This window comes from Phragmites australis, chromosome 3 (assembly GCF_958298935.1).
Source record: "Phragmites australis chromosome 3, lpPhrAust1.1, whole genome shotgun sequence".
Classification (NCBI taxonomy): domain Eukaryota; kingdom Viridiplantae; phylum Streptophyta; class Magnoliopsida; order Poales; family Poaceae; genus Phragmites; species Phragmites australis.
Genome location: NC_084923.1, coordinates 10703921 through 10728253, shown reverse-complemented (window position 1 = coordinate 10728253; position 24333 = coordinate 10703921). Strand labels below are relative to the sequence as shown.

The window sequence follows — 24333 nt, the reverse complement described above, 5'->3', positions numbered from 1 at the left end:
TGCATGCTAATCTGGTGAAAACTGGAGTAGGCATCGAGAAGCCTTAGATAGTCACAACCAGAGGTGGAGTCAACTACCTGATCTATCTGTGGCAGAGAAAAATTGTCCTTCGGGCATGCCTTGTTAAGATCAGTGAAGTCGACATACATTCGCTATTCGCTATTTGCCGTTTGACTTTCTGACAATGACGGGATTTGTGAGCCACTCGGAGTGATCCACCTCCTGAATAAAATCTTCCTTGGTGAGATTTTTGATTTCCTCTTTAACGGTTTCTTTCTAGTCAGGTGCAAACCAGTAGAGTTTCTGCTTAACCGGCTTTGTGTTGAGCCGGATAGCTAGTTTGTGCTTAATCACCTCCGTAGGGATCCCGAGCATGTCTAACAGTTGCTAGGCGAACACGTTAGTGTTTGCTCGGAGGAAGGTGATGAGCGTGAGTCTTATTTGGGATCCAGGTTGGAGCAGATCCGGACGGCCTTGGACGACTTTATTGGGTTCAGAGGAACTGCTTTCACTTCGCCATGGGACTACATGATAGCCTTTGGTCTCGAGTTTTTTGTCTCCTTGTTGGGTTGACGCTGTGTGGCTATATTCTGACTCTGTTTGTCACAGCGTAGGCCTGCTTTCGTGCAAACCTGGACGGTAATGACTCCTCATGTCCCAGGATTTTCACACACCAATAAATATAATACATGACAGCCATGAATTTGGAGAGAAGGTCTTCCTAAGATGACATTTTATGTTGTCTCGAAGTCGACCATGTCAAACAAAAATTTTTCTGTCCAAAAGTTGTCATGCTTCCTGAAGGTAATACATTGTGATATCTGGCTAATAGGAGTGACCGAAGATCCAAGTTCTATACCTTGGAAGGTTTGAGTAATCGGCTTGATGGCATACTTGGATATCTACATCCCTTCGAGTGCATTTACGAAAAAGATGCTCAAGGAACTCCCTCCATCAATAAAAACTCGGCACTGATAGTGATTTTCAGTACCGGTTCTATACCCAGCACTGATAGTCAGTGACTATCAGTGCCGAGTAATCAGTGTCGGTTCAAAATCCATCACTGATGACGATTTTGAACCGGTACTGATGAGGTGTTTTGGTATAGTATGTACGTCCTTTGAAGTTTTCCTTTCTATTTTTTAGATAAATCTTTTTGTTAAGGGATGCCCCGGGTATCTTCGTTTCATCCCGGGATCATTTTCATACAGATAAATGTATATCTCAAAAATTATGAGAAATATAAGGTCCCGTAAATAGTTAATGAGCCCAGCCTCCCATTGTCCAGCACTTAATTCTTTCTCGCCAACCACGGTTAATGAGCTAACTAATTGATAGGGTTAGCTGGGGCCAATCCAAACAAACCCTTAATTGCCTGTCTTCTTGTACGCGAATTTTCCCAATGCCGTTGCTAGTCCCAACTTAGCTTTCCTCCTTGCACCACCCATTACCAGCTGCCACTCAGCCGAATATTATCATTTGCATTTGGGAGAATCTGAACATTGTTATCTGAATTATTACTAGCACGTGCAAATAAGCAACCTGAGAGCTAAGTTGGCCACAGACGAACAAATATCTCAGATCGTTTAGAACGTCAACACGAGAGTTTCGACATTGCCGTTGACTCTAGCGTTTGATTGACTTGTGTGGCAGTGGTTGTAGAGGATCCAGCACTCGGTCATCTGCCGATAGAGGCAAAGTTGAGGCGGGTGGGATTGTGGTCTCTTGAGTGCCTTTTGGCTTCCAATCGGCTGCGTCCCTTGCACTTGCACACCAACTTTTTTCCCCGCGCTGTACACGGAAATCGCACTGTAAAGCACCAAGCTAACAAAGGGGGGAAGGTTCGTGTCTAGTTGGTCAACATTGCAACAACTGCACGAGCGCGAATAATAATCCTACTAAAGATTTGTCTGCTGCCTGTACAGTGTGTGAGAAAGACATAAAAGGCAAAGGTGTATCGTGTCATTAAAAATCTCTGTTTCTTTTCATCCATCTGCTGCAAATGCAAGACTCCCTTTGATGGTCTTTAGAATGAATTAATCTTTGATCACGAGTTCCTCATGACATGTTGTTGACATACATAAGGTGATAAGAACAAGCTTCCAAATAAAATCAAATTGTACGTTCAACGTCTATGTCACCAAACAATATTGTACTATACCATTTTAATGGACAAGCCGTTGGCCAAAGTCCAAAAATGGACTTTAGGAATGGACAAAGGAAATGGTGCTTGCTCCCATATTAGTTTTTGTTTTATAACCCTATTTTTCCAAACATATCCCACTACACCTGTAGCTTAGCGACGGTTCTCCTACCCTGACATAGATTTATGAGATCAATGACAGTCCTCCTACCCTATCATTAACTTATTTAAGGTAGCTCTCTCAGTCCTCATATTATACTAATCCTTAGCATATCAGTTCTTAGCTAAACTACTCTTAAGGGAGTAGGAACCGGCCTAACTTTGACGTCCCTCCAAAATCCAAATCAAGCTTAAAAGTTAAACCTTCTCCGGCTCTCACCAACACTAGAAAACACGGTCATTTAGGCTGGCACGGGACGCGCGATCATCGCCGTCGTCGGGACAGCCGATGGCGACGCCCCGAGTTCCCGCTCCCACACGCAGGCGACACCACCCACGAGCCCACTTCCTCACCGCCCCCTTCAGGCTCAGCTCCCGTCTTCTTTCAGTTCGGCGTCGCATCAGAAAGGCGAGCGACACACACGGCGCAGCGGGAAAAGGCTAGCTAGCTATACGCTGCCCTGTGTGTAACCCTCGCGCGGGTTCGTGGTTCACCAAACCAAACCAGGGTGTGGCACAGTGCTGCTCTGGACTGACACCGACACTGTTGTTGTCCAGGCCCGGGCGAAAGGAAACGACCATAATTAGGAAGCATTTGCAGTGGCCCAAGCCATGGCTAGGCCCCTACCGACGTGGTTATCCGCTTTCTGCGGCCACATCACAACTTCTGATAATTTGTAGGAGCAGACAGAGAATATCTTGAAGAAGTAGTGGTGCTACCCTGTAAGTACCAAATCGAATGAACGATGCTCAGTTCCTCCGGGACAAACAAGGCCGAAACATTCGACAGCCATGTGCTGCTAATAAGTCAAAAAACTAAGGCGTAATGAAGCACCAAAGCAAGTGCAGAGACCTATACACTCCAAACCACAACCAGCCAGTTTAGCCAGGCATGCAGTCAGATCGGCGTCAACTTCACTCACCACCTGCAAGTTGCAATTGACAATGGCAGAAATCATTGGGCGGCATTCATGTTGTCCACGGGTTGCTTGCTTGCTTGCGCGCACGGGGGAGGGCTCGGCACCCCCTGCCGGAACCTGTCGCCCGACGTGACCTTCCCGACCAAATCACTCGCCCGGGCCCCGGCTGCCTCGCATCAGCTGGCGTCTCTCCAAAGGCCACGGAGCAGCAGCGCTTGCCAACCATTTGCGACAGCGGCAGGCCAGCGACACCGCTTCGAGCTAACGTTTCGGTGATCTCAAGTTGGATCGGTGTCCAGTGTTCTCCATCGAGGAATTCCTTGCCGGCCATAGCAATTAGTAGTGATCCGATCATAAATGTCGTCGTGCCTTTGCGCCGCGGCATTGCTCGGTCCAAAAGGCTGTGGGCTGGCTGACAGTCCGGTGGACAGGACAGCCTGACGCCTCGATACAGCCCCCCCCCCCCCCCTCCGTTTTTTTTTTGGCTTGGAACCTGAAGGATTAAGGACCTTGCCACGGCGATTAGGGAGGGGATCATGTCCACATCCACGCACTAGGAGAGGATGAAGGGCCCATCTCCAGCGAAATTAACCAACTTCTATCGATTTATGGTAAATGGTAACGCTAACCTGGCACTCAGCAGCAGGGCACGAGTACGCAGGTCAAAAGGGCTTGCTGCTTTCTTAAGAGATCTGAGTGGCGGAACCATTAGGCCTGTTTAGGATGGACCTCACCTATTTAAGGAGACCAGCTATATTTCCACTCAGCTCGAAAACATCAAGCACCTCCAGAGAGTCATCTGGAGATTTCAGCGGATCTTGGTCAAATTTCGAGGCGTTCTTGTCCTGGATTTCCATTTTGTGGCGAGGGAGGGAGATAGAAATTCAACCCAACTGTAGCGGTGCATATTAACTAACCTAAGGATATCCACTAACGCTCTTTAGTTCAACTAATAATATTAGTTTTATTAAAATTACTCAAACTAAAAAAATAGTGTTATTGATTAAACATAAGAGGGCCGACAGATACTTCAGCTTTACCAATTTGCAACCCTACTCAACCGGAAAAGAAGGTTAACGGAGCATTGTTGTAAGACTTGGGCCGGCCTTCTTGTCTTGGGCCTTACAGAAGAACTTCGACTTTTGGGCCCAAAGAAGATCGATGCCGTCGGCGATATGTGTCGCCGAATTTGTCATGTCTGGTCTTTGCAATCGACATATTCTTCTTCTTCTTTCAGAAAAAAGAAAACAGGAACGACAATTGACATGTTCAGTCACTGCGACGTCTGCATCAATGATTCTGTTGTATCAGGGCCAATAAAAAGTTACTTGGTGCAACCAAGTGACTACAAACTTCCTTTCCAAAATCCAAACAGAGCAGACGAATTCAACTTAACGTCGCAGATCATAATCTTATGCCCAGTCATGGTGTGAAATCTAGACTACTTACCTATGGGATGAATCAGTGCAGCTTGCACTAGTAAACAACAGCAGAGAGCAGACTCTAGTCGCCAGTCAAGGAACGTCACTACCCTGATCTTACTGGAACTTATTAAGGGCGATCACCAACCATGAGAAAGAAGCCGTTGACGAGTTGGCGAACACGAGAACGGCAGAACTAGGATTCCGCATGCATTCTTGCTCTAAAGTAATGTGGAATTGTGGATAGAGAAAGTACTCCAACTTGTCCGTCTCCACCGGTGAAACACAGCAAACTGTACCGCTGTTATGAATCGGTACTTTTTAGTGTTATCATATGATCAATTATTAAGAGTAATATCTATTGAGAATGAATTTCTTCCCGATAGATATGTTCTTTCATCACTTCTACTCATCATGCATAAATATGTAAACACTCTATAAATCAATACAAGATTATCTTTCTCTACTTATTTATCTCTCTATAATTACTTGTAATATATTATTAGCCACTCATAATTCTACACTGAGCGATCGCAACAAGAACACAGAGGCACGAAAGCCTATGCACACATCACGTAGAAGAACACTTCCATGCCTCTTATAGAGAGATCTACCGAGCGACGCCGACGTAGAAGAATATGAGCATGGCGCCCGATGGCAGATCAGCAAACCGCACGACGGTGGTGCCCATAACACAACAAGAAGCCACTCGATGGTGGTGCAGAGGAGGAAGAACACCTACATGCTTTTACACTACGCTGAGAAGCCAATGGCACAACAGAAGGTTCTGGAGCGTATATTCCTCGGTGGAAATCGCACGAATAGCATCGACGGCCGGCCACTCCAACATCCAGGCAAACGGCGCCATCCATCACCATCGAGCACAACGAGGACAATCTTCAACAAAACCCTCGATTGGACGAACACCGCACGGTAAGCATAATCATAGAGTCCTCCAATTTGGCAGAACACCATCATGCAATTGGGGATGTGCTTAACACAACGATAGATCCAGTAAACGTCGTCCTCCATCTCCTTCCTCATCGGCTTTCCAATGGATGGTCGACTCCTTCATAAAGCCAATCCCTGTGCATCTCTATATGAGCCTTCAACGGCTCAGTTCCCAACCACGGCGGCCACAAGCCCTACGGTAGCGGCCTCCATGCGGCGGCACTCAACGCGACGCGGTGACGTTTCTGCTTCGGTGCCGCACACCCGGGGCTATGACCCAACAACGGCTAGCAGTCTGCGCCACCCAACGACGGTCGGCGACCCTACAACATCCAACGGCGCTCATCACAGCGCGGCGACGCGCCCGCAATGGCACCACACATCACGGCAACACGGTCTCCTTCCCGGCAGACGCGATTGCTCCGCGCGAGATCCGGCGGCCCACGGTCGACAACCCTGCCTCCTCCCACATCGTTCTTCGGTCGGCGCCTCGCCCCATCCCACGGCTTCCACCAGGCGGCGGCAGCATCTCGGCACGGTGGTAGCGACATCTCGGCATGACGGCTCCATAGGGCGTGGGTTGGTGGGGGAACAGTAATCCTACCCCCCCCCCCCCTAAATTTATTTTATATGGGGCGGATCCCCCCCCCCCTCACCAGGCCAACAAGGTCAAGGCCCATTTGGCCGGTAGCTTGAGGCCATTGGCCATTTTATAGAAAACACTTCAATTTTGTAATACAATATTGTATCAGCACTGTGATACTAAATAAAGTTTGTATGTATTCTATATATCTGATAAGAATTTCATATTAAATTCTTTATTTTTATATATAGATTTCTGCGAGAGTTAATCCGATGGAGAAAGAAATGTGCCTAGTGGACATATGCACCACAAATTCTATACTTAGGGAAACCAAAATATTTTCAAACTCTTACTAAGAGATAATGATGACAATTGCTAGACGCAATGCGATAATTGTTGGCTCTGGTCAGGCCATAATTACTTTACCTATGGGTAATCAAGTCAAAATCAATGATACTCTATTATATCCTGATTCAATCCGTACCTTACTAAGTTATAGAGATATCCATCAAAATGATTTCCATATTGAAATCTACGAGGAATTTCTCATCTTAATCGATGAATATGTCAAACTTTCCTATACACCATCTAGATTGTACTATACATATATCAAATCCGTAACACATATTGCGTACAAAATAATTTTTCTATCTTGATCAAATCAAGACTCGACATTATTGCCTTAGTAACTCTACCTTAGAGATGATAAGAAAAATTATCAACAATTCTATTGGTCACAATATCAATTCCCAAAATCTTCATATTTATGTGCACCACATGTGTCACAGAGAATTTAATTTTAAGACCCTATTACCTTAAAATTCATAATGCGCTAACCATTTTCTTGAACACATTCAAGAACTTACATGTAACTCTATTCAATAATTTTATGGACCATCTAGATACTCAATAATACTGATTGATGTATCTATAAAATAGTCCCACATGTGTTCTTATCCATAAGGCACCACACTTTTACCGAACTCATTGCTCAGTTAATAAAAAAAATAGAGCAAATAGTCATGGACGCATGATCAAATTCATTCACATAGATAATATCGTTCCTTAACATGCATTAAATTAATATTTAGTTGTGGGCACCATTAGATTAAGTACCCTATGTGCACATTCATAATCTAGCTGAATCTCTCATCAAGAGAACCAAATCATTTACATGATCAACCATAGAATTACAATTTGCCAACATCTTATTGGTGACATGCGATTTATACACCGCACAATTAAACTAAATTCATCAAACTGCAATCATACGGCTCCCTCTGTTGCAATTAATATGTGGAAATTTGGCATCAACTAACTATTTTCCATCTGCGAATCAGTTACGCTCTACACATACAGATATTACCACCCTACAATATACATCAAAGGACATTGGAGATCTATATGAGGTATTATTATCCGGCAATCATATAATACCTTGAGTTCCCCAAAGGGGATATATTCATTGCATGTATACTCATAATATTGTGAGGACAATTCCCGAAATTAGGGGGAGATAAATACCACAAAGAATGCCATGAATTATAAGAGAATGTCATACATGTTCACATTCAGTCCTCATAACCACGTAATAGAGATTTGAACCCTTATTCAAAACATCTTATATTTGCAACATATTGCAAATAATCTGCTAGATGTATTTACTCGTCATCAAGGTGTCATCAAATCTGATTCTCACTATTAATGTGCCAGAAAGAGTGAATGTACCTAACAAAAATCACTCGACTCCCAAATCAAAATAAGATGGGAGAAGTACGACCACAAAGGATAAAGCTTCTTGTAAGCTACCGCAGAAACAGAGAAATCCCTCCACAATAGTAAATACAAATCAACATCAAGTTGATAGACACTTTATGGATATTCATTACCCAAATGCCTATGGATGCTCAGCATCCAAATGCCCGCACAAATATGTACACAAATGCAGACGCTGGCTCATAGGAACACCCTAACTCTATTATTTTAGAAAATACACGGAGTTAAACCGGATAATGATTCCACAAACTATATTGATTCCATAGAATCAATCAGTACAAAGACTACAAATTGTCAACATATATTTCTCCTCAAAATAGCCGAACATCTTCAATTGGATCCAGACCAAAAGTTCTAGGCAGAGTGCTTCAACACTCAACTTGGTCAAAACAAAGGTGGTAATTGAGGAGAATCTCTTTCTCTCAACAATACAATGTCTTCCCTATGGAAACAAAATAGAATTTTATTCAATAAGATGGTGAAATAGCGAGGCATGCAGTATAAGGGTCCACGCAGAGATCCGATATCAATTACGATGCTACATACCCTATAGTATGTGTGAAAATTATGTTATCATATTCAATATCATTGGCATATCAAATGAATTGGATAGGTTTAGACATGTAAGTCCCTAATGGACTTCGTATTCTGAATCTAAATACAAATCGCAATATATATTGTGTACAGCTTAAAGTCACTCTATGACTTTAAACAGTCAAGTTGATTGTGATACAACTGATTAAATGAGTTCCTTCCATATAATAGTTACTCCAACAACAACGTTTACATATGTGTGTTCATAATGAAATCCTAATTAAATTTTGTATCATCTCTAAAACACACACAACAAAATATGTAATCATCTTATGACGGAATTTGATATGAATGATTTGGTTAAAACCAAATTTCGCTTAAATCTACAACTTGAGCATATTCCTTCTAGACTATTCATCCACGAGTCTACCAATATCCAAATGATATTGAACAATCATATCCATCAAAACACTTACGATCATTCAATCCCTAAATATGAATCAAGATCAATTCATACCTTAGGTTGACAATGAAAAGATATTGAACCTAAAGTTCTATATTTTAATGTCATCAAAGCGCTCATGTATCTTGCAAATCATAACAGACCTGATATTGTATTTACAAATAACTTGCTAGCTTAAATAGCGCAGTTCCAACAACACCATTATGTGAGAGTCAAAGATGATATCCATAAATATCTTTATGCCACCAAATATCTTGATTTTCAATCAGAAAAATCAAGATATGATCATAGTGGGATATCCAGATACTGGCTATATAACTAATTCACATAACACTAGATCAAAGATTGATTTCATGGTGACATAGCCTTCTCATATGAGTCATCAAAACAGATTTAGTGGCTAATTCCATCTATCATTCTGAAACATTACATACATATATATAGCTTTGCATAATGATAAACCACATATAACTATCATGTGGTATTAGTTCCATTGAACACCAACCATTATCTATGAAGATAATTCTGCATGTATTTTTCAAATGCAAATAGGTTATATAAATAGCAATATAACCAAACATATTGTCACTGATTTATTCTATCCTCATAAATTGAAATAATAGGGAGATAGAAATCTTGCAAACTAAATCATGTGATAATCTCATATATTTATTCACTAAGTCTTGACCAACTTTCATATTCCAAAAATATATTCACGGAATTGGTATGCTGACAACTATGAGGTTCAAGGGGGTGGATCCCTGATTAATAACATGTTCATATTATATCACAGTATTTTCCTTTCTGGTTTCTCATATAAGGTTTTTTAATAAGGCAATACCTACACAAGATTATATGACATATCTCTTATTTTTTCCTCTTAGGGTTTTTAAAAGGGATATCAAAGATATATTTATTGTTCTCTAAATTCTCTTATGGGGTTTTTCTTTTAAATATTTTCTCATATTAATTTACAAAGAGAAAATAATTAATATATAATGCATCATTTTCTCCTTATTTTTCATTGGGTTTTAAATGAGTTTTTAACAGTATATCACTATTATTCTTCCTATTTTTCCAAGAGTTTTTTTTTTGAGGTTTTAATATGATCCATAGATCATAATTATTATTCTCTACGTTCAAAACTGAGTTTTTCTTATCTAAGTTTCTCATATGAGCTTACAATGAGACAATAACGAATATATGCCATATCATTTTATCCTCATATTTTTCTATTGGGTTTTAAAGGAGTTTTACTGGCAATTAACATATTAATATATTATTTTTTATCATATTTTCCCACAGGGTTTTAAAGAAGTTTACAACTAGAATAATTGATCAAGGGGAGCGTCATGAAGTGTTAACATATGATCAATTACTAAAAGTTATATCTATTGAAAATGAGTGTCTTCCTAATAGACATGTTCTTTCATCATGTCTATTCAGTATCTATAAATATGTAAACACTCCATAAATCAATACAAAATTATCTTTCTCTACTCTTTTGTCTCTATACAATTACCTGCAATACCGACAATGAGACAGACTAATGACTAGCGAGACTTAGGAGGTGTGGAAAGAGAAACGCTAGAGTGTTTCAAAGATCTGTTTTATTGAGGAAAATAAAGGACTAAGTGAGAGCGTGGATCTTAACAAGGGCATGGAGATTAGATAACTTGTTAGACCCGGCCAGTAGTGTTCTCTTTGTTGACACGGTGTAATTTCCCACCGCTCAACATTCGCAGGGCTTTTCACTTTGTGAAGAACTCTCTTTTGCTCCCCTGCTATATAAATTAAGAGGCATCCCTCTTGCCTCTGTTGGAGGTGACCTGTGGACGGAGGTCACTGGAGGAGCATGACCTGCAGGATAACCAGGTTGTGCTGTTGGATTGGGTGCTCGATCACTGGAACAGAGGAGGAATTCTTGATACAGTGGATCCACGACTCAGTGGCGAGTACATGGCGGAGGAGGCGAGCTCGGTGCTGAAGCTGGGGCCGAGCATGCGCAAGTCTTTCATACCTCCACGGCACCTTGACAGTCCCGGAGATGGCAATGACGAACCTGGACTATAGTACTCTGATGTTTGTGCAGAATGAGAGGTTCGACTCGTATGCCATGTTGGACGCATCATCATTTGCAACGAGCATTGGTCCTGGGTCTGACCTCTCAGGAGGACGGTGATGTGAAGTGTGAACTTGATTTCCTATTGATGGTCAGCTTTTGTCTGTTGTTTCCAGTTCTAACGAATTTGCTAGCGGTAAGATAAATTGGACAGAGCACTGCAATTTGCCGCCTCTGCTTAACTTTGTACGAAACTCGTGAATTCAAATATTCCCAATGATGTGACTCTGAAGCTGAACAATGTATCTTCCACACTAATGTTGAAATTAGAACTGACGAAACATTGGAAACAAAAAGCAACTGCATTCTCTTCATTCATACAAAATCTATTTGGGGGTGAAAATTATAGCAGAAGGTAGCATCTGATATCGTACATTCAACAGAAACCTTGAGATTATAACAGGTTATGCATGTGGGTAAAATCAATGTTTGCAAAAGCCCCCATGAATTTAGCATCAATCAAGCAAAGGTAACCAGTAAACAACTGCCAAAATTCAAAGGACTACAGTGTACATACTAGCACGGAAAAGCTCACGATGCCCATTATCCATTGCATAATGCTTATTGGTTCCTCTCCTTGCTCTCTTGCTCAACCATGTAAGCCTTCTTCATTTCTTCCAAGATTGCATCATTAGTGCTGCCAAGGATACAAAGCGCACTGTGAATACTACATGGATGTGGTGTCTGTCATGCTGATGGATGATAAGTTAACCAATGCAACAGGCAACATCCATAAAAGAAAATGTAAAACGTTAGCATCTTTCGATATAGTTATACTTCCCCAACAAGACGGAAACAGAGCCCTCTCAACCAGTGAGCAAATTCTCTAGCACAGCCCGTAACTGGTTCTAACCCTAAACCAGAGAAAGATAGACAAAGCATTAATGGCCTTTCTAGATTTACCCCATTTTGAGATCAGCAAACATGTTTAAATATGAGGATCCTCAAATTGCAAATCTATACCCCATGCAGGTCAGGACTTAGAATCTACACTGCACTCAACTCAATCAAATTCCCAACACATGCATACAGATTGACCATATCAAAATCCAACTCAACCCAGTGCCTAATATTGTAGGAAGGACCACTGTATTAGCAACAAATACCAGCTAACTGGCACCTGTCACTGAGACAGCTTCTAAACTCAAATCAACCTCCAGAAATACAAAATACAAATGACTAAATGAAACATGTTACTGCCAGTAATGGAAATTTCAAAAACCTAAAATAGGAACAACCTTTAACGCTTTATTTCTATAAGGAACAACTACAAATATATAAGGCAGCATATTAAGTTTTCCTGATTAGACTACGACACTACATGTGACATTTTGCTTATATATCTTGCAGAGCATTGTGAAAGTCTTCAATGCTGAAAAGTGCTACGTATATAAAGAACTTTAAACATCAACTGCAAGTGCATTTTTACCTCACACAATGAAATTCAAACAATAAAAGATGTGTCACACTGCCGTTTGGATGATTTGTCCACACATAAACAAATTACAATACTGACACACTGAGCACTTACTATTGATGAAGGCAATTATTCAACTCTTTAGCTTGTTTGCGGCATTGCCATACAACGGAGAATGTTCTTCCCCGGGCACACTCGGCATATTTTGAACAGTAGAAATCACATTCCTTAAGGGCCTTTTGTTTCATTTTGCTTCGCAAAGCTGGAAAGCAAAACAGGTAGCAGGTCAATTTAACACATAGACATAAGGACAAGAATCTTTAATGAACACCTATAATAAAAACAGAACAGAATTTCCCCATAAGTCGGACCCAAATCTACATATTATTGTCAGATAATACTGAACAGTAAGATTTGATTGAGAGAAATCTGTTCACATGAAAAAGCATGCCACCAAATTTGCAACATGCTCTTTCTTTTCATTCTTATGCACATCAGTATTTGGGAGGTCTAGATATCGAAAGGAACATGTTCTTCGGTTGGTCTTCGTTCCTTCAGCTTCAACAATCGCTAAACGGCTCGCTGGGGCAAAAATCACTAGAAGTAATTCTTCAAGAATAAAATTCTTCCAGTCCATTGGACATGGAGATATATTTGCACGCTTCCATAAGAAAGCTACCCTGTTATCTTTATTCCCAGAAAGTAAAAATGACTAATACTATTCAAGTATGACAAAATTGGCCTATAAAGGTTGTAATAATGGTTCAATATAAGGCTTGAACTTTCTGCAAATATCCCAACCAGCAAACGCTAAATCAGGTGATCTCCTTCCCTGGCTCGGTGAAACCGCAAACACCATTGTCCTCGTCGCTTGGTGCATCATTTCACGAATTGTGTCCAAATTTCAAGAACCAACAGTGATGGGGAGCACCTTCTCGCCAATTCCTCATCTACCGCAGAACTAATCCGAGCTTTGCGTACTTGAATACGACAAATCAACAGCAGATCAAAAGCTTAAGAAGCACGGATGCTGCTGGACTCACCTTCCTCGACCTTCTTCTTGACGTGATTCTCCCTGGCCTCCTGGAGGTACCCCATGTGGCCCGCCCAGATGCTACCGAATCGGACTGGGAGAGAGATCGAGCAGTCGGGGTTAAACCCTAGCGCCCTTGGAAGGGAACGCGGACATTGACGGCTAGGTTCTCTCTCCTCTTGTTTCGGCGGGTGAAGGCGAACGGGCTATTGGGCCGATGGAGTAGGCGGCCCATAAGGCCCAAATTTTGTTGATCCCACTTCCCAGGTTATACGCGTTGGATGGGCCTCGCCGGGTTCGGTGGACTTGTCCACAACTAAGATCTGAGACTGGCCCAAGAAGTTGGGCCAGGCCGAGCTAAGGCAAAAAAAATTGTTGAATTAGCTGCGCTGATCATCTCCCCTAAAAAAAATGTGCTGATTTAATCTAAAAAAATGTGCTGATCATTTTGTTCTTGAGAACTGTAAGGTGGCTCACGCTAATGACGTAGCTAGTCTCGATGTAATATTTTATCAAGATAACATTTAATTAATTGTATTTTACATAGACTTTTTATTTAGGTATTTGATTTTTATATTAATTTAATTTTTTTCTAAGATTATATTTGATATGAATACTTATTTTCTATATTCTAACCACAATTTCAATTTTATTTTATTTTATTTTATTTGGACTCTTTATTTAGATATTTTGCTTGTCATACCATATGAAAATTGAATAGCTATTTTTTCATAATTTTAATTTCGAATTTAACTATTTATAAATCATATTTGATATGGACTCATTAGTTTAACCTAGACGTTAGATATTCATAACAATAAATAGCCATTTCAATTAATGTGATAATTTTATAATTTTAAAAATGAATATGATGACTCCCTTTAACACTCAAATAATAATAGATATAAATAGATTTGCATCGTTGTCCCATTGTCCTCTCATGGGACCAACGGTGATCTCAAATTCAAGGATTGCTTGCAGCCCCACTCAATCACACGAGCTTGTTGGATGGATTCTCTCAGGTCGTGGGTGAGGACAATTCTACCGATCCGTTCACCAACAACGACCGAGTCATGAGCAAGTCCTGGCAGGTACGGCTAACCGACGAGCGCGTGTTGCCGCCGAGCTCGACACTTTTGGCACCAACCGGTCCTAAACAAAAACGAAGGACGGGGGCAGACCGGCAATGGCCATCGCCAGAAGGCCGCGTACACCCGTGGAATACTCGGTGCTCACTCCAGGTTCTTAGGTGAAAAGGCGTTTCTTGATGCGCGCGTATTTGACTCCCGCGGTAAACTTCGTCCGATTTTTGGCGCTCCAGGTGGATTGCCCGACGGTACAAGTTGGAGGAAAGAGGTGGCGACGCGTGCACTAGACATGGAGGTAAATTTGTTTTGTCCTTCTTATTTTTTCTGTCTTTTAGGTTATATGCATGGTTGGTGGTACAGAAGTGGAATGAAATTGTATCTACTTGTTACGATGATAGAAATTAATAAAGCTTTATTTATTGAAAAAATCGTGATGAATTTGTGCTTGACCAAGGACTGCGCATCAGACATCATGGTGAATTTGCATTGTGCTGCTCATCACGGATCGAAGGCACGTGAAAGTATCTGTCGTAGTTATCCGTGGTAGGTAATGTTAGCTACTGGCCTCCACTGCTTGGGTTTCCATTTTGCGGAGGATTCCGGCTTTCCCATCAGAACCGAACTGTGGTCTGTGGACAGCCTGATATTGTATCAACTATCAATCCAAACACCATCGGACATCGGTGACACCACATCAGCCGGTTTCCTGCTGTGCACCAGGGGGGACACCGCGATAAGAATGAGGTTTCCCCCAATCGCCTTCAGCACCAGGCAGCACGGATTAGGACGGGGACGACGGCCGGGGTCCGCGTCAGCAAGGGGACGGGCGCGGTAGAAGACGAGCAAATGGGCTCCGCGCATCGCTTTGCACCCATGAACAACGAAGGTGCGCTGGGGCCTTTCCGGTCCCCCTAGTTTTTTATTCTGCTGCTCCGGCGGCGCACGCAGCCACTCGACTCGTCTCGAGTGACAGGTAATGGTCCCTTCTTCGCTTGCACCTATCACCCACGGCTTTTCTAAATATACCTATTTTTAGGCTCGATCTTCTTATTCCGGAGTATTCTTTAGAAATCTTTTAGTAAGGTGTAAATTCGGAGTTTGAACTCTGGACTAGTGAAGATACACCATTGCATCTTACTGATGAGTCACGTGCTCGTTTGCTTTCTAAACCTACCTATGAGTCCATAACTTTTTAAACTTTAACTATTAATAATTTTTAAAATGTTCTAGTTTAAAAATATAAAAAATACATGTATAGATTTATTTTGAAAATAATTTCATAATATGATAACGATCACGCCGCTGTTGTGTTGTGCGCCAAGCCTGCACCCTGTCCCTGTGCCATGCATGATAACGTCCAGTCTTTTCCCCTGACGTGGCATGGCCTCCGCATGGAGCGGTCGGATTTGGGGGCGGTTTGTTTGACGCTTGTGTGCTTCTTGTCCGATTTCAAAGCTTTTATTTTCCGGTGATGGAGACCGGGAAGAACGCCCCGGTAATGTTTTCTATCGAGCAGTAGAGTTCTAGCACTTGTTTTCGCTGCTGTCGGATTTTGACGTGACGTCAAAACCACAATCAGAAGAGGGGTGTCACAGTTAACTGCAGTGCAACGATTAGCCATGGGTATTCCGGTCACATGAGCGAAAAACTAGGATTTTGCTTCTGCAAATGCTCGCTGTTTCCCCGTCGAGCTCACACCAGACTAATAAAGTTACGCCGTGTCATTTTCACCGTTTCACGCTATTGATAGCTGACGGCCGGCTCCAAGTGGACTCAACGACGAGGTGTTCCAAATAGATGCTTCTCAATTCTCAGAGAGTACAACATTTTCGTCGTTCCGGCCAGACTCTCCACGAGGCTACAGACGCACCATCTCCAACTCCTAGCACGTACGTCGTAGAAGATCAATCCGAGCAGGCGCTCACGAAACGCAACGATGAAAGCGGCATCAATTGCTAAACTAAGTGGACACAGGCCATGATGCGTGCATGCTTTGCGTTTGCCACTCGTCGGAAATTCCTCCTCTAACCATCATCGAAAAGCGCTTCAGATTTTTATTTTATATTCTATACTCCGAGCATACAACTGCCTATGTTTTATTAAAAAATACAACTACCTTATCAGTTGTTTTTTTACCAAATCCTTCGGGTTTTCTTTAAAGACCTTTTAATGATGTGTAAACTCGAGATTCGAACCTCAAACCGGTGAAGACGTGCCCTTACGTCTTACCGGTGAGTGATGTGCTCGTTTGCAAAAGAATGCCTTGTCAGTTGTTACTGGTCGCCAAAGGTTTTAGCTGTAAAGTGGCTCGAGTGCTCAACCGAATCCTTTTTCTGAGAGGCATCTCTAAAGGCGCAGTGTAGTGCCATGATGGATAAACTTAGGGCTCAAGCTGGATAAATAGAACTGCGTCGGATGAACGCCAGCCCGAATCGGCCCATTTACGAGAGAATAATCTAATGTTCTATTCCTTTTAAAAAGAAGAAGAAGAACAGGAAATATTCTGCAGTGAGTATATAATAGCGTCCTAGTGGATCAACATTTTGGAGTCAGGATTTAGTCGTGCTCGTGCATCAATCGACGTTTGAACAATGATGTTTGTACATATATATGTCGCTGTACACGTAGTATATAACGGGAGTCTCAAGTCAATTAAACAAAGAAGAAAAAGCGAGGCGTCAAACCATGTTTTCGGATCGTCCTCCACGATACTGTGAACACACAAGTTTCACGATTCGTGCTCCGGCCTGGAAGAAACGACCCTTATGATTGCCAAATGACGAGACACTTTTAATTTTGGGCGTCTAGAGATCGCAAGCGCGCTCGTCTACGACAAAAACGCTGCGCCAGCAATTGATTATTCAGCGTTGCACGACGTTGAGGTGGCTATGCGAAAAACAATCACCTGGACTGGAGCAGGCAAAGAAAGGGTTCGTGGCTTCGTGCCATGGAAAGCTACCAAACAAGGCGATTAGGGACACGTTAGCGCGCAAGCTACGAACGAATTTCTGCGCTCGGCGTCGTGTCTTGTGCACGGTAGGGAAATTTTTTTAGCCGGTATATCCCATATATCTCGTTTAACGGGTCTATCAATAAATCCTAGTAAAAAAACTTATTATTATTAGGAGATAGTCCAAATAGCTCAGGAATAAACTCACGTAGATATTTGATCCAACCATATGTAATAGAACAAGTTGTAGTTCATGTATTCCAGCAAGGATAAAAGGGAGATTTATCTATCTCTCCACTCATATATATAAGACTCCAAGGGGTCATAACCTCTCAAACTCATTTGGACACCATTATATTACCTCACCTGTTGAGAAATTTTTCCTAACATTGGCGCTATCTATGGAGATCGAACCTATGAACATGTAGAGATTTGGCCCGATCATGTGCAATAACATAAGTTGTAATTCATGTATCCCACCAAGGGGTCATGAGCTCCTAAACTTATTTGGACACCACTCCATTACGTGGTCTGTTGGAAAGTTTTCCCCAACAATCATGTTTACCAGCATTTTACTTGTTTTTTTTTATTTTGTCTAAAATTACTTAAATTTTGTTCAATATATTAATAAATCATATTTATTGGTGATTTATAATAAATCTTATTTACAGGTAAAAACCCCCGTCAGATTGGTCATCACGATTGCCGCCCAACTGCACAATAAACTAACATTAGGGGAGTAAGCAAAGCATCAGAGCCTGTACACGAAACGTAGGTGTTCCCCCCTTACCTACTTACAGTGCCCGCTGATAGGGCAAGCATGATCCAAGTGTATGAAATGAAATATAATCTAAATGTTGTGCTTTCTTAGTACGCACATTGAACTAATTCGGTGAAATGGAGGGAGTACTATTTAGTTATTTTTCCGTAATGAATATCTGATTTTTTTTCTTTTTGTTATTCATTTTGGCCGCCAACTGATGCAGAATACAGGTTTCCAAAGCATGGTTATTCCGAGCCTGAACCACACCTGAAATCAACCTCTATCAAACTTCGAGCCTACCCAGTTCCCAAAGAAGAATCAGCTGCACAGCAGCACAGCTCAATGTTGGCCCCTCCAAAGCTAACTCCGTAGTCTACAAGCAAGTCAGGTTTCTTCGCCACAGAGCACCAATCCAGAGACCAATATAAGAGGGGGGAAGAAACAATCCGTCACCACCGCAGCGCCAATAGAACCACCGCCGGCGCAGCCTAGCAGGCCAGCAGCCATGGGTCTCTTCGGCAAGAACAGCTCCAAGCAGACCGCCAAGCTCAAGTCCCTGGTCAAGCTCGCCGCCGCGCGCCTCGCCGTCGTACGCCGGCCGCGCCTCGGCCGTCGGTCCATCGCCCGCAGCGACGTCGGGCAGCTCCTCGCCATCGGCAACCTCGACCGCGCTCTCCTCCGCGTAAGTGCACGTCTGCTCGCGTCGCGTGTCCTTCCCTTTGCCAGTTTGCGGTAGTGATCCGGAGTTGCGTGTGTTCCTGTCGCGCAGGCGGAGCAAGTGATAGAGGAGGACAACACGCTAGAGGTGCTGGACATCATAGAGCTCTACTGCAAAATCCTCATCGAGCAAGCCGCGCAGCTGGATAAGCCCAAGTATGCACGCGGTCTCCTCGTATTCGTGTTCTCGATTTGTCGATTGATTCTGTGTTTCCTCGGTTCTCCCGTCTCACAAGGCAAATGTTGCAACTTTTGTTGGATGCGTTCGGTGGAACCCAGGGAGTGCAGCGAGGAGATCAAGGAGGCGGCGGCCGGGCTGATGTTCGCATCGGCGCGGTGCGGCGAGCTGCCGGAGCTGCTGGACGCGCGGGCCATCCTGGCGGACAAGTTCGGCCGGGACTTCGCCACGGCGGCCAAGGAGGGCGCCCACGGCGTCGTCGACCCCACTGTAGTAGCTTTAACTTCTTTCAACTAAACTCGTTTAGTTTACAAGTTGTCTCGCCTACTGTACGTGTTAAGGGGAGTTGGAATTTAAGATTGTTGTTTGTTGGTTGCGCCGTTTGTTGCAGTTGGTGCGGAAGTTGTCCGGCGAGAGGGCGAGCTTGGAGCAGAAGAGGAGGTTGGCCAAGGAGATCGCCGCCGAGCACGACATCTTGCTGGACTTCCCTGAGACTCACCGGCAGGTTGGTTGCACGACCACACAGATCAACGGTCATAGTGTACAAGCCAAGAAGGCGCCAGCCAAAGAATTTATCGAAGAGAGTGCGGTCAAGACGGATCATCATGAGGTTTGTGCCATGATCTCAGTACAGGATCATCAGAAATTCAGAATATTTTGTGGTACATGATTTCAAGAATCGGTGTGTACCAGGTGCAGGGGAAGCAGAATTCTGTTGATGGCAAGGTGAAACCCAGCCTTGCGCAGCTGAGCGTAGAAGAGAAGGTGTCGAGGGAGTCCAAGAAGTACCTCGACGCAAGGATGGCGGCGGAGGCAGCCTTCGAGTCGGCGTCGTTCGCCGCGATGGCCGCCCGGGCGGCAGTCGAGCTGTCGCGGTCGGAGTCCCAGGGGAAGGGATCGAGGGGCGGTGGCTACGACAAGGTGCATCCCGTGCAGGTGCAGACCTCGGCAGCCACGGAGCAAGGGGCGGCGCCGCAGTGGAGACCACAGAAGTCCCCATCGCCGTCACCGTCGTGGAGTGACAGGAGCACGGTGACTTCGATCGGGTCGGGCCCGGCGCACAAGGGGAAAGGCGTCGTGTTCGACCAGAGCGACGTGGAAGTGGAGGACGAGGTGGTGGACGACGTCGTCTGGCCGCTGCCGCAGCTGCGCCAGCCATCCTACAGGAGGACGGCCTCCGCAGTGGGCACCGGCGGCGCTGCCGGCACGCGACCGTTCCAGGACGGCGCGCCCTACAACAACCTGCAGCAAGCGCGCCCGCCGAACAGGCGGCACGCCACGGAGTTCGCCGGCGGCAACGCGCATGCGCATGCGCTTCACAACGCCCTGGCCGCTCAGCGCGGCCAGTACGTGACCCCGCCGTACCGGAGGAACCCGACAGCCAACACAAGAACCAACGGCGGCGTGGCGCGGGACGGTGACGCGTACGAGAGCTCGGCGTACGCCCACCCGCCGTACTCGAGGATCGTGTCCGCGCTGGAGCGCAGCAACGAGCACATCGCGCGGCACGAGGAGGTGCGCAGGATCGGCACGGACGCGCGGGTGCTCCAGGAGAGGGTGTACGGCGCCGCGCCCGGACTGGGGCACGGGCCGCTGAACCCGGAGAGGAGGGCCAACTCGGTGCGCACGAGGAGATGAGAGGGCTCTTCGGTTGCAGAACGGCAGTTAGTTCAGGCTTCAGAGCTGGAATACTACCCGTTGAGCTGAAGTTCCGGCGCAGGAAATCGGGTCCGTTGCTTCGCCGGCAGAGTGGCGGTTTCAGTGGTTTGGTGCGGAATCCCTGGAGATTTCCTGCCTCTGGAAAATCACACGAGTATAATCAAATAGAACGAGGGGCTGTGCGTGGCGCGGATGATGGATATCTTTTTGTACAGAGAGAGAGAGAGAGTGGAGTACTGAGTGTGAATGTGTGATAAATTGCCAATTGTTTTCTGTAAAAAGTGAGGAGTTTTTAATTGTAGGTGTGCTTCAGCTGCAGATTTGTATGCCTTCCAATGCACAACGTCTTCTGACTAGGTTCACCACCAAGGATGCCTTTGTCCAGAGCTCGAAGACGACTCCAAGATAGAATCGGGCTAAAAAATATGGAGAGAAATTTTGTGAGACTCATATGTATAAGATCCCGGTGAGACTCTCATCCGTATCGTATACACGCGATCGCACGGTACGCACGAATGCATACCTGCACACGCGAGAACACGTGTCAACACGCTGCACATGTCTCACCGAAAAACCTGATCTCATAAAATTTTCCTCCCAAAAATATGAAGCAAGACATGTGCCCATGGCTTCCACGACCAGCTGAGCGGCTCCGTCGATCCGCCTATGGCATGGACGTATGCAAGTGGTACTTAATAGGTAGCTTTTAGATCACTGTTTAGTTTTTTTACTTAGCATAGTTAGGTAGAGTAAATTTATAATTTATTCTTTTAGTTTTAGATCGGCCAAATGAAAAAAATATAAATCTTGCCTGTTGCCTTGTGTCGAGCACGACTGCTACTCGCTCAGTTTGTTTCTCCCACCCGATTGCTAGGCGGACACGCTGGCCCGCCCATTAGCCAGCTTAGCACCGAGGTCGATGCTGGTTGCTCACTCACATATGTGTATAGTATATTGTTTATATTTTCAACCTCGTTTTATGTAAGAGGGTTAATCCAAGTACTATGTTTAGAATGTAACGGTTTATATGCTAATCTTCACCCACTAAATACCTAAAGTGGTATTAGTCCCACCACACCAACACCTAGCCCATATGAGCTATCGCCGCTACTAATAAATTACTAACAGGCTTGAGGTGTTACACTAACATCTCAATTGTCGCCCAAGTGGACCGTCGGAACACAATCGAGCGTAGAGCCACAGGTGGCTAGTCCACCGTTTCAAGTGTTGCAGCATGGCCGAGGGATCAAGATTTGTAGGTGGCCTACCCGACATGTTTGGTTCTGTTTGTGCATCGCAGTACGTTAACACTGCTTGCTCTTACTATACCTCATCGACTTTCATAGCCACTGTTGCTTTGGGGTTCTGTGTCACATCCCAAAATGCTAATCACGTGATTAAGCATTCATAATCTTTATGATATTATATTTATGTGCATTCGTTTGATAACTTGAGTTTAAACATGTTTTAAAAATACTTTGGAGATAGTCTAGAGCTCCTTAGGGAAGCCCTAAATACTTTGGAGAAAAGAAAAAAATACAAACATGAGAAAATTAAGAAATTTCAGCACAAGACTCTTCTAGCGGTCTGACTAGGATTCCCTGTAATGCCTCGGATTCTCACAACCCGGATGGCTACCAACCATCATCTAAAAACCTATCACGATGAACAAATATTCGAAATTTCGGTAGAGTTTCCCTGAAACTGCGCACAAGCAAAAATCTATACATACACCACATGCATGATATTCATAAACGGAAAGTAAGCATAACCATTTACAACTAGGACCGATGCAACACATGAACCAGATACCTTACGCCAAAACAGCCACAAACTGCAACCGACTAAGTTAACTAAGTATGGCATTAGAATGTGATGGAGACAATTACTATGTGATTGAAGTGTGATCACTGTCACTATGTGATGCTATTTCCCCCTTCCACACATGCCACAATCATTGGTACCTACAAACCAGATGACAATCATTGGTACGTACAAACCAAATGATAATCATTGGTACCTACAAACCAAATAAGAACACAAGAATGAGTAAAAACACTCAGCAAGTACAATTTGGACTCGGAAGAACAAACGCATCGGCATCATCAAGGAAGAACGATACATTCTGAATTTTCTTTTTCCTTGAAAACAACAATAAACCTCGTAGTTTCCGTCCAGACAGACATCCTGAATTTCAACAATAAGCCCGTAGTTTCTATCCGAGGCGAACATCCTGAATTTTAACAATAAACCTGTAGTTTCCATCCGAGACGAAAATCCTGAACTTCCTTTGTATTTACCGATAAAACTGAGCAAGTGGGGCTGACACTTACTCATAGGAACATGAACATAAGAACAAAATTGCACAACCGGTATTTCACCGGGAACTTGAATGGAATGTAAAGAAATACATGAACTGAAAACCAGAATCTTGAAACACATTCTTGAACTTGAAACACATGAACATAAGAAATCTAGAATCTTGAACAAACACAATCGGACCAAATCAAAGAAAAACAACCAAATTTCCTGGAACACCGAATCATGAATAATAGATAAAGTAGAACAAGTTGCGAATGGAATCTCGAACTTGAACATGAATCACATGAACATAGGGGGATTCGAATATTTAATAAACACAATTGAAAAGAATCAATAGAAACCACCAACAAGCGAATTGTGCCAAAGCACGGATTCATCATGCACTTGCCTTAACCATGACGAGAAGTTGGTCTCTCACCACTAACACCGACACTTCCGACACCTGAGAAACAAGATTGTACTCAAAATCTATTCCGAAATGACCACGTGAATTTACATTGGATGCTTGAACTACACACTCGAATCGAACTCCAAAGGAAACACGCTTAGAAACACCTTCATCCAGAAAACACCCTTCCTGATGGTCCAACTGCTCCGCGGGCGATGTGACTGTCAGAACGCGCAGTTCCTAGAAAGTCTCTATTCGCAGGCGGTCTGACCACACCGTCTTGTGGTCCGACCATGAACCCGGGCGGTCTGACCACGAGAAACACTTAGAACCCCCAAACTTTCTGTACGATTGGCGATCTGACCGCCACGCTCGCGGTCTGACTGTCGGAACACATGAGGGCATATTGACTGCTTTGCACTATTTTGGGCACAACTTTTAAACCGTTTATCCAAATATGGTAAATAAATACATCAGGATATCTAGAGAAAATTATCTACAACTTTCATGTTGTGCGAAACCCGAATTCTACCTCTATCGCGCCTAGATTTAAAAAGATCTGCTGCGCAGGTTTTCGGTTTCGAACTATGGTACGGTTTTTGCGATAACATCCAAATCGCTTATCCAAATTGAATGAGACCAGCGCCATCGAAAATACATCGGTGAGACCTACAACTTTCATTTTGACGCCATATTGAGATTCTATGCCCTTTAATCCCAGAAATTCGATGAATAAATCGACATAA

The 24333-nt window shown here is 43.7% G+C and overlaps 2 protein-coding genes across 2 annotated transcripts; one reads left to right on the top strand and one right to left on the bottom strand.

Moving 5' to 3' along the window:
- Positions 1-11355: 11355 nt before the first annotated feature.
- On the bottom strand, positions 11356-13700 carry LOC133912089 (uncharacterized). The gene is made up of 3 exons (XM_062354662.1): positions 13533-13700; positions 12604-12751; positions 11356-11709 (listed from the first exon to the last, which is right to left on the bottom strand). Exons 1-3 carry the CDS (start codon positions 13585-13587, stop codon positions 11634-11636), a joined length of 279 nt encoding a protein of 92 aa, XP_062210646.1. The 5' UTR covers positions 13588-13700; the 3' UTR covers positions 11356-11633.
- A 4899-nt stretch (positions 13701-18599) lies between these two features.
- On the top strand, positions 18600-21195 carry LOC133912088 (uncharacterized). Its single transcript, XM_062354661.1, has 5 exons — positions 18600-19005; positions 19093-19196; positions 19320-19488; positions 19610-19828; positions 19912-21195. The coding sequence occupies exons 1-5, from the start codon at positions 18829-18831 to the stop codon at positions 20854-20856; spliced, it is 1614 nt and encodes a 537-aa protein (XP_062210645.1). The 5' UTR covers positions 18600-18828; the 3' UTR covers positions 20857-21195.
- The last annotated feature ends 3138 nt before the right edge of the window (positions 21196-24333 follow it).